The sequence below is a fragment of the Macrotis lagotis genome, chromosome 4 (genome assembly GCF_037893015.1).
Source record: "Macrotis lagotis isolate mMagLag1 chromosome 4, bilby.v1.9.chrom.fasta, whole genome shotgun sequence".
In the NCBI taxonomy this organism is placed as follows: Eukaryota; Metazoa; Chordata; class Mammalia; order Peramelemorphia; family Peramelidae; genus Macrotis; species Macrotis lagotis.
Genome location: NC_133661.1, coordinates 111,209,494 through 111,222,614, shown reverse-complemented (window position 1 = coordinate 111,222,614; position 13,121 = coordinate 111,209,494). Strand labels below are relative to the sequence as shown.

General features: G+C 38.2%; 1 protein-coding gene across 2 annotated transcripts in view; it reads right to left on the bottom strand.

Annotated features, from left to right (window-relative positions):
- Positions 1-13,121, bottom strand: part of COL17A1 (collagen type XVII alpha 1 chain) — a 79,643-nt gene that overhangs the window by 29,757 nt on the left and 36,765 nt on the right. For both annotated transcript variants that reach the window (XM_074233777.1, XM_074233775.1), the window contains exons 10-20: positions 12,829-12,987; positions 11,989-12,060; positions 11,018-11,095; positions 10,174-10,242; positions 7,994-8,155; positions 6,060-6,149; positions 4,578-4,622; positions 3,374-3,556; positions 2,052-2,255; positions 1,084-1,113; positions 582-608 (exon numbers count right to left, since the gene is read on the bottom strand). In XM_074233777.1, coding sequence (XP_074089878.1) covers positions 582-608; positions 1,084-1,113; positions 2,052-2,255; positions 3,374-3,556; positions 4,578-4,622; positions 6,060-6,149; positions 7,994-8,155; positions 10,174-10,242; positions 11,018-11,095; positions 11,989-12,060; positions 12,829-12,987 — 1,119 coding nt within the window. The remainder of the gene's footprint in view (positions 1-581; positions 609-1,083; positions 1,114-2,051; positions 2,256-3,373; positions 3,557-4,577; positions 4,623-6,059; positions 6,150-7,993; positions 8,156-10,173; positions 10,243-11,017; positions 11,096-11,988; positions 12,061-12,828; positions 12,988-13,121) is intronic.

Here is a 13,121-nt window from a genome sequence, read left to right as displayed (position 1 = left end):
TTTTGTCAATGAGCTCATAGGTGCTGTCCTCTAGAAACCAAAATTTTAGTGGAGCCAGAATCCATAATGAAGGTCCTGGAGAGCAGAAAATTTCTACCTCTTGCTCTGAGTCTGGGCATGACTGGGCATGACTGAAAAAAGGACTTGTTTAGCACTAGGACATGAAGTTTTTTATCTCTGTCCTACGACCAAGTTCCATGGGCTTCTTAGTATTTGTTCAATTGACTTAAGTCAGTGGGTCTTTGAAGCTGGTCTCTTGGGCATCCCTGAGGCCCTTTCTGAGGAGTCCAAGAGGTTAAAACTATTTTCATAATAATATTAAAACATTTTAATTTCTTATATGATAAATTTCAATAAATATAACCCACATAAAAATGCTCTTTGGGGGGTCCTCAATAAAAAGGATCTTGACACTAAAAATGGAATTCCTGGCCTAAGCCCATGCCCCATCCTTTAGAAGACTTCAGTTAATGATGAATGATGATGAATGAATAGGGTGTTATGCAAATTTCCCAAGATAACCTGTCTGATTTTCCTAAGCCATAGTTCCCATCAAAATTAGAGAAATTCTCCTTACTCACCTTTTGGACCTTGAGTTCCCATATCACCTAAAAGACATAAAAATATCAGCATTCTGAAATGAGGTCATTTTAGAGTGATATCCAATTAGTATGTTAATATCAAATTTTTTAGATATAATAAGAAAATATTTTAAAATGAAGAGATTTGAGTTCTATTCCCAGCTTTATCATAGACTATGGGTAATTTTGGATAACAATCTGGGTCTTCCTTTATTTATCTGTAAAATGAAGGACCTAGATTATCTAGCCCTTCCAGCCCCAATAGTTTAGATTATTTAACATTATTTCCCTTAAAATGGACCTATTTAAACTGTTCTACTCTCCAAACTTAGAAATGAGAAACAAGATGAAAAAAAAAAGTAAAGGAGGAGAAAAGGAGTTGAGAAAGGAGGGGTAGGGAAAAGGGGGGAAAAAAAGAAAACCTTTCCCAAGCTATCCAAGAAATCCCAAGTAGCATTTTCTCAGAAACAAGAGTCAAGGGGAAATGATTTATTTGTAAAACCTTTTGGTCCAGGGTTTCCTCGGAGATTTCCTAAAGTAGAAAACAAAAATCGAGTTAATGTCATGTCTTTTTCTGCTTTGTTAACACTAGAATAAAAAGTAGACTTTGGAATATAATGGAGAGACCACAAGACTAGATCTTGTGTGTAGTTGGATACTGCCTCTAATAAACTATATAATCTTGTGCAAATCACTTTTCTTTTGTATCTTTTTAAAAAATTTTTTTAAAAATTTATCTGAGGCAATGGGGTTAAGTGACATGCCCAAGATCACACAGCTAGGCAATTATTAAGTGTCTGAGGCTGGATTTGAACTCAGGTCCTCCTGACTCCAGGGCCTCCTGAATCCCCTGTGCCACCTAGCTTCCCCTGTGACTTATTTTTTTAATCTGTAAATATGTTCTATCTAACTATAGGGTTGTTGTAAAGTTTAAATTAGATAATGTATGTATAGATATAGTCATAAAGCTCTGTATAAATGTGAATTACCATAGAATGTAAGATTCTTGAGGGCAGGAACTGTTTCATTTTTGTTTTTTTGTATCCCCAGCCCCTAGCAGATTGCTTAGTATATAGAAGGTACATAAAACATTATTATTTATTGATTGATAGCAATCGGTCATAACTTATCTCAGGGCAAATGAGGTTTGCTCCTGGGTATCAACAGTGGATATAGTGATTGTATTTCCAGAGAATAGCACAAGGAGGCAACTGTTTTTAACTGCCAACCCCATTGGACCTTGTCCAATCTCCCAAAGACTCTAGTATTTATAGAGGTGAAGGGCTGAAATTCCCTGGGGATGGATCATACCATATCACTAATTCTACCCTCATGGTATCATCTATCTTGACCACTCCCAATTTACCCTAAGTTTAATTTTCATTAATTAACAACTCTGATGACAACGATTCCTATTTGACTCTGAGGGTCTTGACTCCCACCCTGCTGGTTTCCATTGAATCTCCTCACCTTTTTCTTGTTCTATTTGCAGCCTGTTCCTCACAAATTCCCAAAGAGCCTCCTGATTGTAGCTGTCCAGTTCACCATTCCCCGCACCAAGAGGGGAAATAACATAACTTTGATCATTGCTGATCCTCTTTTCATGCTTTAACATGCTAGTGTTGATTTTCTCCAGGTCGTCCACTCTAGCTCTCAGCTTCCTCACCTCTTCCGCTGCAAGGAAGACAGAAAACAAGAATCATAGGAATTGGAGTAAAAGTTTATTTTATAGGGCTTTTGTGAACATCAAACCTGTGTAAAGATTGTTTGAAGCATCCCATAGAAATAATAGTTGTACTATGAGCACTAGACAAATGATCTTGGGATAAACTTTTACCAGTAAGAATTCTAATCTAAACAAGACCCAAACATGGAGACCTCAATCATGGTGGCAGGGTCACTGGGCAGTAAATCTCCATGCTTTTCCCTAGCACCTGTATTTTAGCTGGGATGGATTATACCAAACCAGCAAGGAAACCAGGCAACATGGAAAGAGGACTGAGATGCAAGTACAGGCCTAGACTCAGTGATTGAGATGTTATCTCTCTGGGTCTCAGTCTCCCAATCTGATAAATGGATATAGCAGTTGTTCTGCCAGATTCAAAGGGTTCATTGAACTCATGGAAATGGAAATATTTTGAAAAGTTTTTTTTTAAAAGGACTTAAAATGTTTGACATTACTTACCATTACCATTACTATCGCTGTTGTTGCTTGCAACTACTATCTCTTGTTCAGTTGTTTTTCAGTTTAGTTCAATTTTTCAGTCACTCTTTGTGATACTATAAGGAGAATTTTTTGGCAAAGACACTGGAATGTTTGAAATTTCCTTCTCCAACTCATTTTATAGATGATGAAACTGAGGCCAAAAAGGTAAAATGACTTGCCCAGGGTCATAACAGCTAGTAAGTGTCTGAGACTGGATTTCAAGTCACAGAGATGAGTCTTCCTGATTCTAGACCTGAGCTCAAATGTGGCTTCAGATACTCACTAGCTGTGTGACTTTGGGCAAGTTACTTAACTTCTGTTTGCCTCAATCTACTGGAAAAAAGAAAAGACAAACCACTCCAGGATCTTTTACTAGGAAAACACCATGGACAGTATAATCCCTGGAGTTACAAAGAGTCAGATATGACTGAACAACAACAAGGTCCTTACCAATCCTAAGATTTGCTATCTTTTGGGTTCTACTTATAAATGAACAACATATTAATATATAGAGAGCTTTTCCTACAGCAGGTCTTCTTGCTTCTGGTAGATTCTAGAACTTGCTTTTGCTGTTGTCATCTCTTACCCAAAGCAATGAGTCCAAAAAGCAATCCAAGAAGCAATAGCCAGGCCAGGAGTAGGCCTAACAGCCACTTCCACCAGCTGCAGCAGGAACCACAGGGACACCAGGCAGGGGCAGCCCCAAAACCTGCCCCACCACCTCCTCCACCTTTTCCTGCTCCTCCGAAACGGTCATCTCCCTGGATTTCTAGAGAAGAGAAGCATGTCAGCTTGGTGAACCCAGGTTCACCTTTAAGTGACTGACTTTCCATATGCCAAAGGAAAATGAAACTAGGTGAATGTGGGTGGGGGAAGGAAGAAGGACAGAGAAATTTTTTAGAGAGTTTCTGAATTATTTAAAAATCTTCTGGTATATTTTTAGGAAACTGGTACAGTAGAAAGAATATAAGATTGGGAATATGAAGAACTGAATTTTAAGTCTGCCATTTATTGACTATATAATTTTAGGTGAGATCTTAATCCTATAAATTGGAGCCCACCAAACCTTCCTTGCTTACCTCAAGGACTTAATGTGAGACTCAAAATAAAGCTCAATTCTATGGTGCCCTAAGGTTTAGAGAACTTTTTCTCCATAGTAACCCTTACATTCTTTAGATATTACTATTTCAAAATTCACATCAGAAGTTTTCAAGCTCCAGTATATACAGGGGAACTTGAAGATTAGACCGATGTGTTATAGTGTGATTTTTTTTTTTCCTTTCTTGCTGCCTGAGTTTTATATGGGAGAGTTGTCAGATGGTCCCCCAGAAGAATCATAAAGTAGAATGTGGTGTTTCTGGTACCCCAACTTGGTTAGCACTCTTATCACTACCACTTTCCCCTAGGCTAAACTCTGCAGATTAATCTTCATTTAAGCCTATGTCTTTGTTCAAGAAACTATTTAAAAAACTCTGATCATTTTCAGAATGTTCAAAGATATGAGGGTCATTATCTTGTCCAGGCCCACGGGCCACATGTGGCCCTCAAAACTCATTCATGCAGCATTATGCATTTTATTATAACACTCACTGGTAATATAGGTTTCATTGTATTCATAAATAAATATTAAATTGTATATGTGGTCCTTGACAAGTTTTTGTTGGGCATTGAGGTCCAGAAAAGCTAAAAAATTGGACACCCATGATCTAGTCCCTTAACAATAAAGTACTCCTTCCCAGTATTATGGACCAGTCCCCCAAGGAATGGGCATGAAAGATGATCTTCCTTACCTGCATAGGTGGCTTTATCCTTGGTGGATGCAACCTTTAGGCCCCCTAAAATGAAAAAAAAAAAAGAGTCTATCATTTCATTCTTTCACAGAAATGGAGAAATGCTCACAGGACACAAACATATCGCATATATGGCAACAATCAGTCAGTTTGACTTGGAAGTTGAATCTTGGAATTTAGAAAAATATAAATGAGATGATTCATCTATGTTTATGCTAACATTGACTAGTGTAAAAACGGGTAATATTTAGCCTTTACTCATACATAGAGGCCCACACATTTCCTTAATACCACTTTAAGCAGTTTTATTTGAATTTAAAAAATGAAAATTGCAAATGATGTTTATATATTGACTAAAATAGTTGGAAGAGGTTCTGGGACTTAGAGCACAAATTCTCTTCCCTGGTCCTGTCAGCAGTTCTATTATGGGTACTTAAAAGAAGTCACACTATGCTTCTTTTGAAATGTTTCATGATACTTTTCGGTATCACATGGTCCTTTCCCATAATCAAGGCAATTTCATGGCATTTTAATATATGGAGTTTTTTTTCTTTCCCTCTTGGTTCAGACCTATGATTTCTTCAGCATGGGTGAAATTCTGGTGTGGAAACTTCCTTCACAATTCAGGTTGGAATTCTTCTGTAACTTATAGTCTTTTTTTTTTTAAGGATTTTTGCAAGGCAAATGGGGTTAAGTGGCTTGCCCAAGGCCACACAGCTAGGTAATTATTAAGTGTCTGAGGCCGGATTTGAACTCAGGTACTCTTAACTCCAAGGCCAGTGCTCTATCCACTGCGCCACCTAGCCACCCCAACTTATAGCCTTAAAGAGCTGCATGTGTGTCCTGGGAGATTATGAGTCATACCAGGATTTGAAGCCAAGTCTTTTGATGCCAAGGCTGGATATCTATCTACTACGCCATGTTTCTTCTCTTCAAAATATATGTACATGGTACACCTTACCATGCAGAAACAATTAGCCAAATAGACACCAAATTGGAGAGCAATTTGCTGCTATGAAATTTACCTGTGGAAAATATGTTTTGCTATCAGGTTTGAAAATTAGTGGTTACTGTTCCCTTTTTGCAGAGGTGGATGGCTATGGGTATTTAAAGTTGTATATACTAGTATATACTATCAGATTCAGTTGAAATATTCATTGTTTTTTGCTGAATTGCTTCCCCGATCTCTACCCACCCCCCCTTCCTTTCTTTGGTAATCTGTTGCAATGGTTGGTTAGCTGGGTGGAGAGGACAGAGGAATAGACTTGGAAATAAAGGTGGTGTAAATTCAAATAATATTAGTAAGAAGTTAAAAAAAGAAGAAAATGAACAATTAGCAAGATAAGGATAGACTATTCCATACTAGAAAAGAGGAAGAAAAGACACTTTTTTGTAATGGAGCAGCAACGCTGGATGGGGGTTAGGCAGGTGGAATTCCATCTGACCCAAGTAAGGGTGGCCAACAAATAGATCTGCTCTTACCATTGACTTCAGACTTGAGACAGGAGTCAGAAACATAAGAGGATGAGATGGCTTGCTTGTCTTTTTTCAGAGTGTCTTCTGAGAATGAAGCTGAAGGAAGATAAAATAGTGAACATCAAATACAGGAATATTTGAAGGGACTACCTGCGATTTTGGCAGCATAGGACACTCCCTCCATTATGAAGACAATCAGACTGTGATTTATGCAAGTCCTAGGGCACTATTGGATCAGGGATCCAGGAATAGAAAGTTACTATCAGCTTTTGAACTCAGAACTTGCTTTTTCTAAGCCTAGCACTATATCTACTCTGCCAGGCTGCCTCCATGATGGGCAAACAAATATGCTTCATTTTCTGTTCTCTGGAACTGCTCTCCTTTTTAATATTGCATTTTGGCTTTGGTCTTAGGAAGGCAGCAGCTGCAGAATGCTGAGTACTTAAAGGTGGGCAGATTTGCTTCAGAGAGTTTGAATATTTACCTGTCCTTTTCCCCCTAAAAGAATGATCGAACTAAAACTTAAGGAAACTATTAATTGGTTCTTAAAGTTATTGATCCTCCTATTGACTTAAAGCAGAGTCCCCTAATGGAATCTCTGGGGAACTGTAGGGTTTTTCTAAGGGATCAGTGAATTGACAAATTAATCCATAAATAACTTTTGTAAATTGAATAAACAACATGCCCTATATAGTTCTTTATTATGTCAAAACATCAAGAACTCATGATTAGGTGACAGTTAGATGGTATAGTATATAGAGTGCTGGGCCTAGAGGCAGGAAGAATTGAAATCTGTCCTCAGACATTTACTAGCTATTTGATCCTGGGTAAGTCACTAATCTCTGTTTGCCTCAGTTTCTTTATCTGTAAAATGCATATTTTAAGAGCTCCTACTCCTAGGGATATTGAGAGGATTAAAGGAGAAAATAATTAGAAAGTCCTTAGCTTAGTACTTAGAAAAAAAGCAGGTGTTATATAAATGTTAACTATTGTCATTATTTATTTACTTATCATTTGTTATTTTACACTGAATAAAACTTATCTCTAGTTTGTAGCCTTAAAGAAGTACTGAGACTCAGAGAACTTCTCAGTGTTACACAGTTACCAAGGGCCAGAGGCAGAATTTGAACCTAGTCTTCTTGACTCCAGGTTTAGTACTCTCTCCACTAAGTCACACTGCTATTTACATATGTGTTTATGTATATTTACATATTTCTATGTATGTAAATATATACATATATATATATTGATGTTGCTATTTTTCAAATGTATGTAGGTTCTATTTCATTAATAAAATACAAATTTATTTGAAAGTGGTCCTGAATTCATAGCAGCTTTGTGTTCTATATTTTCTTAATTGACAGATGCCAATATCAGTGACAATTCTACAAAATTATTTTTTACATAAAAAAGAGGTTGCTAAATTTGAAAAGGTTGGAAGTAATAATAGTTCATATTTGTATAGCAGTTAAAGGTTTGCAAAACATGTTACTTGTGTGGGTTCATTTGATTCTCACAACCATCCTGTGAGGTAGATGTTATTATTATTCTCATTTTAAAGAAAAAGAAACTGAGGCTCAGAGAGGTTAAAGAATTTCCCCCAGAGTCATAGAGCAGTATGTATTTGGGAAGGAAATGAATTCAGGTCTTCCTTTCTCCATGTCCAGGACAATATCCATTATGCCATACAGTTTTTTTTGAGCTCCAAAGTCATCCATGCTAGGAACAGTAGTTGAAATTTTTAATCCTGATTTTTATCCATTTTTTGAACTCAAATCAGACCCTGTGACTGCTTCCAAATGGACACTTTCTGTTGAATGGGACAATGGCAGCTTTATTATTAGAGTGTCCACAATAGTCTGTACCTTGGGATTCCTATCTCCTTGATGACTTATTCCATTTCTTCCCCCAAATGCCATCCTCAAGTGGTCTACACTTACTTGTACTTAGCCCGGTGGTGGAAGCAGTGAAGACCTTCCCGCTGTCCTTGGTCATGATCAGGAGTTCCATATCTTTCTTAGCTGGGGAGTTATCCTTCTCCAGCAGCAAGAACTTGCAGTCCTTGCGTAGCAGGTCATCGCTGTGGGAGCTGGTGGTTCCTACTGCAAAAGAGGCAGTAGTGGGTGAAGATGAGGGAAGAAAGAAAAGTGGTTAATGAATCAATAAGTACTTATTAAGAGCTTATTACGTGCTGGGCTTACTATATGTGGGTTTTACATAGGACACGATATGTGTGTGCATGTGTATATACTAGATAACATAAAAAGAGGATGCAAGACAACTTTAGAAGGGAAGACGCTAATAGCTAAGGATCTAGTGAAACTGTTTCATTAAAAAAAACTTCTGGTTCTTTCAAGACTCAGCTGAGGTCCCATAAAGAAGGGTCCCAGAAGTTTTTTGGTTTTTTTTGAAAGGCAATAGGGTTAAGTGGCTTGCCCAAGGCCACACAGCTAGGTAATTATTAAGTGTTTGAGACCAGATTTGAACTCAAGTACTCCTGACTCCAGGGCCAATGCTCTATTCACTGTGCCACCTAGCCGCCCCAGGAACCAGACATTTTAAGAAGGGAAGATGACAATGAAGAATCTTCTCGGGATGGAAACAACCAATGAACAGTCTTAGAGATAGGAGATGGCTCTTTTTTTTTTTTTATTAAGAAAAGTAAGTACATCAATATGATTAGATTATAGAGTGAGTGTAGAGTCTGAATGATAGATAGGAATGGTCAGATTGTAAAGAGTTTTAAATACAAAACAAAGGAGTTTTATATTTGTACTAGAAGCAATGAGAAGAGAGAGGGAGTATAGAAAGAGAAACCAAAAAGAAGAAATAGAATGAGAAAGGAGACAAGAATATCAGAGATTAGGAAAGGAGGAAGGTGGAAATGAAGACCAGGAATGACTGAGGGAAAAGATATTAGCTTACGAGTACCTAGGAGTCCTCTATTCAGCAACAACAGCGCTGATATTAACGATAATGAGAGCCATAATAATAATAATAATAGCATAAATTTACATAAAGAAAAACTATATTTATAGTTGAACAATGATAAGTCACTTAGGAAACCAAAGACTTTCCTAAGGGACCCATAGCCAGCTGGGACATCAAATAGATCAGTCAATATTTTAAGACACTGGAAAAGGTGCAGAGTTAGTCTATCCATCTCATGATTCAGGGTCTCTACCAATTGATGCAAGATCCTTCCCATTCAGATAGACCTAGCTCAGGACTCTCTAGAAATAATCACCTATTAGGCATGTACTGAGGCAGGTAAAGGCTTCTTACATAAGCTGGTGAGGTTGAATACCTTCTGAGATGGGTTTGTTCCATCCCTCTACCTTAGACTCCTGGGATGGATACCTGAGTCTTGAGAAGAATTCTGCAGAGCTAGAATCTACTCTATAGCAGGAAGGCCAAGGGTAGGGTCGGCAGGATCTGTGAGTGCCTGAAGGCCAATAGTGAGCTTGGGGGAGCAGAGTTGATTCCCTAGAATAGATCTAACTCTGTTTTTCTTTAACAGGGTGCCTAGCTAATGTAAGGCTTCCCATTACTGGCAGAGAAAGAATGATTTAATGTCTCTTCTATGTATGTAGAATGTCAATATGTCTTGAGGTGCTATGTCCTAGCAGCCTTCAGACTATACTAATATATTAGTTGACATATAAAAAAGTACTTTAAAATTTGTAAGTTGAGCCACCCAGTGAGGTAAGTATTTTTTTTCTTTGTCCAGAGGTATGATCTCTTCAGTGTTGGGAGTTCCTTGGCAAAGAAACTCTGCCTGCCAAAGCACATTGCTACTTGGTCTACAATTTATCTTCCTACAGAGAGATATGGGATCACTGAGAGACTAAATGACCTGCTCAAGTTTGTACTACAGGTTTTTTATCCTCATTTTATGGATAAGAAAGAAAACGAAAGCTAAGAAAAATTAAGAGACTTGCCCATGATTGCACAGCTAGTAAATCAGATCAGAATTTGAACCCAGGTCTTCCTGACTTGAATATAAACATTCTATACACAAACATTTTCTTTCTACTTAGCCTACATGGAATTAGATTATAGGGATAGGGAGTTATCCCTCTATTTTCCTATTACAAATCTGTCTTCTGGGGACACTTACCTGCACAAGTGCTCACACCTGTACTGACAACAGCAGGGGACTGGGGCACATTTTTCTTTACACCGTACACTATAAGAGAAGAACCAACAAAATAAAGGAGATCAGTGTGCTGGCAGGTGGCTATTCCAATCCACCTGAACCTGAGTGAAGCTCAAAACAATCTCACTGGAAGAAAAAGTAAATAAATCAATTTCTCTGATACATGTAGTTATGAGATTGGACTAAAGACTAGTGTACTTAGGGGGCCTCAGTTTACGTATTCTCCTTTATCATGACCCAGCTCAAGATCCCCCTCCTCCATGAAGCCTTCTTCGATTACCACATTTCCCTCTGATAGACATACCATTTCTCTGAACTCACATAGCAAGACCCACAGTTTAACGTTTATTTGTGTGCTGTCCTGTATATAATTGATTCATACCTGTGAATTTTTATCTCTCTGACTAGACTATAAACTCTCTGAGGGCAAGGATTTATTCTCCCAATTTTCTGTATTTCCCAGAATAAAGGACTGAGTACCTAGAAAGTGTTCCCCAGATAAATATTTTTTATTTTGGTCATTGCTTAAATAGGCCTGGGCTGGTGAGACCACTGGTCTGATTTATTTGGGAATTTACAGTGCACTCTCAAGCCCCTTTCTGAGCTCCTTGCCCATATTGATATGGTGAGCACTCTCAAAGGTGTTTCCTTAATTGCTTTCAGATATATTATTTGTCAAGTTAGAGAATAGAGAAATTTCAATGTACATTTGGGCCTTCCAGAGAAGTGGCTAAAGCTCGGACACATATGTGCCCTCTGATGGGATGAATTTACTGCCACCAAAGTCCATCTCATGGCAACTTACCTGTAGAAGTGGTGGCAGTGGTCGTTCCATGGGCCAGGGTGGAAGAGCTGGGAGCTAAGTTGTTTTGAACTCCAAACACTGTGAAAGGAATTTAAAAGAGCAAGTCAAAGAGAGGCACTGTGATTTGGAAATCTTTGTTATCTCCTTCCTCCTGGGAGGTTCAGCAGAATATTGGAAAAGGATGTGATCAAAAAGTAGCAGGTGGTTGGTTGACAGATAGGAAGAGAACAAACCAGTTTGTAAGGAAAGGGATTTGGTGAGTTTTCATTGTCCTTTTATTGAGATCAAGAATAAAAATCATCTAGCCTTACCCCCTCATTTTGTAGATGAGGAAACTAAGGTCAAAGCTCCCACAAATAATAAATGGCAGGACTGGGAGGCGAACAAAGCTCTTCTGATTTCAGGACAACCCTTCTTCCATACTATGATGCCTTCCAGGGGAACGTAATGCAAAGGTGACCTTGAATACCCCTTTCCTAAGCTAGTATAACCCATAAATTCTCTCTCAACAATGAACTGTATAATAGAAAACAAGTTTAGCCTAGGTAGAATTGGAGACTTAGTTTCTCTTTTAAACACCTCTTCACCTTCTTGGAAGAGATTCCCCTTGGATCTTCTTATTTCCTTTATATCTTTTTCCTAGGCCTAGGTTAGATTCAAAGTATGAGGGATTGGATCGGCAGGGACCCTGCTTCCATTTTAGGAGCATAAAACCACAGATTTTGAGCTGGCAGAGACCTTAGATGTTATTTGATCCAATATCTTCATTTTTCTAATGAGCCCTGAAAGATCAATCGATAGCATAGAGATGTGTGTGTGTGTGTGTGTGTGTGTGTGTGTGTGTGTGTGTGTGTGTGTGTGTGTGTGTGGTGTCTGGCCCAAGGATAGATCCCTGACAAGGACAGAATTCACTGATGTATTGAGCATTTTGCTTCTAAACATCATAGTTAGAAAAAAAGCTGATCACTGACCTGAGGAGCAGGTGCTGAGCCCGGGATGTAGAGTGGGTGAGCAGGAAGTCATATTGTTGGGAACACCAAACACTGAAAAAGGAGGCAATGATTAAGATTATTAGTTGATTAGTTTTGAGACTGGTCCAGCATATAGGTATCAAGTCTTATAGGACCTTTCAGTTGTCTCATTTGTAAAATGGGAAAAATAATAATAGAGGTTGGATGATCATTTATCAAAGTTATTTACAGGGAGGAGGTTCTAATGCTTCAGGTGGGAGTTTGGATTAGATGACCTCTTCCAATCCCACCAAATGGATTACAGTTCCAATGGTTTATAAGTCTATCTTCATGAGTTTTTCTTAAAAAAATACACACAACAAAAATTACATTCTGTGCTTAAAATGGTGGAATCATTTCTTTGTTTGGTGTTCCTACTTTAGGACATAGCTAGAGACCTGGAAGACACATCAGTAGAACATCTGGGTTAGCTCTTTGCCTTACACAGTTTAATTATTAGCATCCCTGAGAGAGGTGGGGTTTGGGCCAAAATCAGAAAACTCAGAAGTAGGTCATGAAGTATCATTCTGGCTCTTTGTTTTCATTCAGTTTTCTCTCTCTTCTCCAGGGTCTTTTCCTATAGCTAGTAGCAATGTATTGGGCACTCAATGAAGACTTCTTAAATTGTAATTAATTCATGTGCAACACTAATTTCTTTTGGAATGCCAAATGTATATTATGAAAGTGAGAGACTTGAGAAAGTTTAGTTAAAATATGACAAATTGCTCAGGGAGCCAATCAAATTTCAAAATAAAAGTAAACCCAGAAGATGGCAGATGAGAGTATATATTAATACTATACCTGATCCTGATGAATAAGCATTTGTATTGAGGAGGGAAGAACTCTGGGCTGCCATGTTGTTATGATAAGCTCCCATGGATGAACCCGCAGGTAAGGTAGAGGACCACATGTAGGAGGGGAGGTTAGCATCCACAATAGTTGTATCGTAAGTCCCTGACACTGGGAATCACACAACAGCCATATGTCAGTATTAAAAGACTCAAAACTTGCTTCCTAAATCCCTTCATAGAATGACAGACCAAACTATTTTTCATTCTCTAGTACCTAGCTTTGAGAATTTTTTTTTGTCTAGA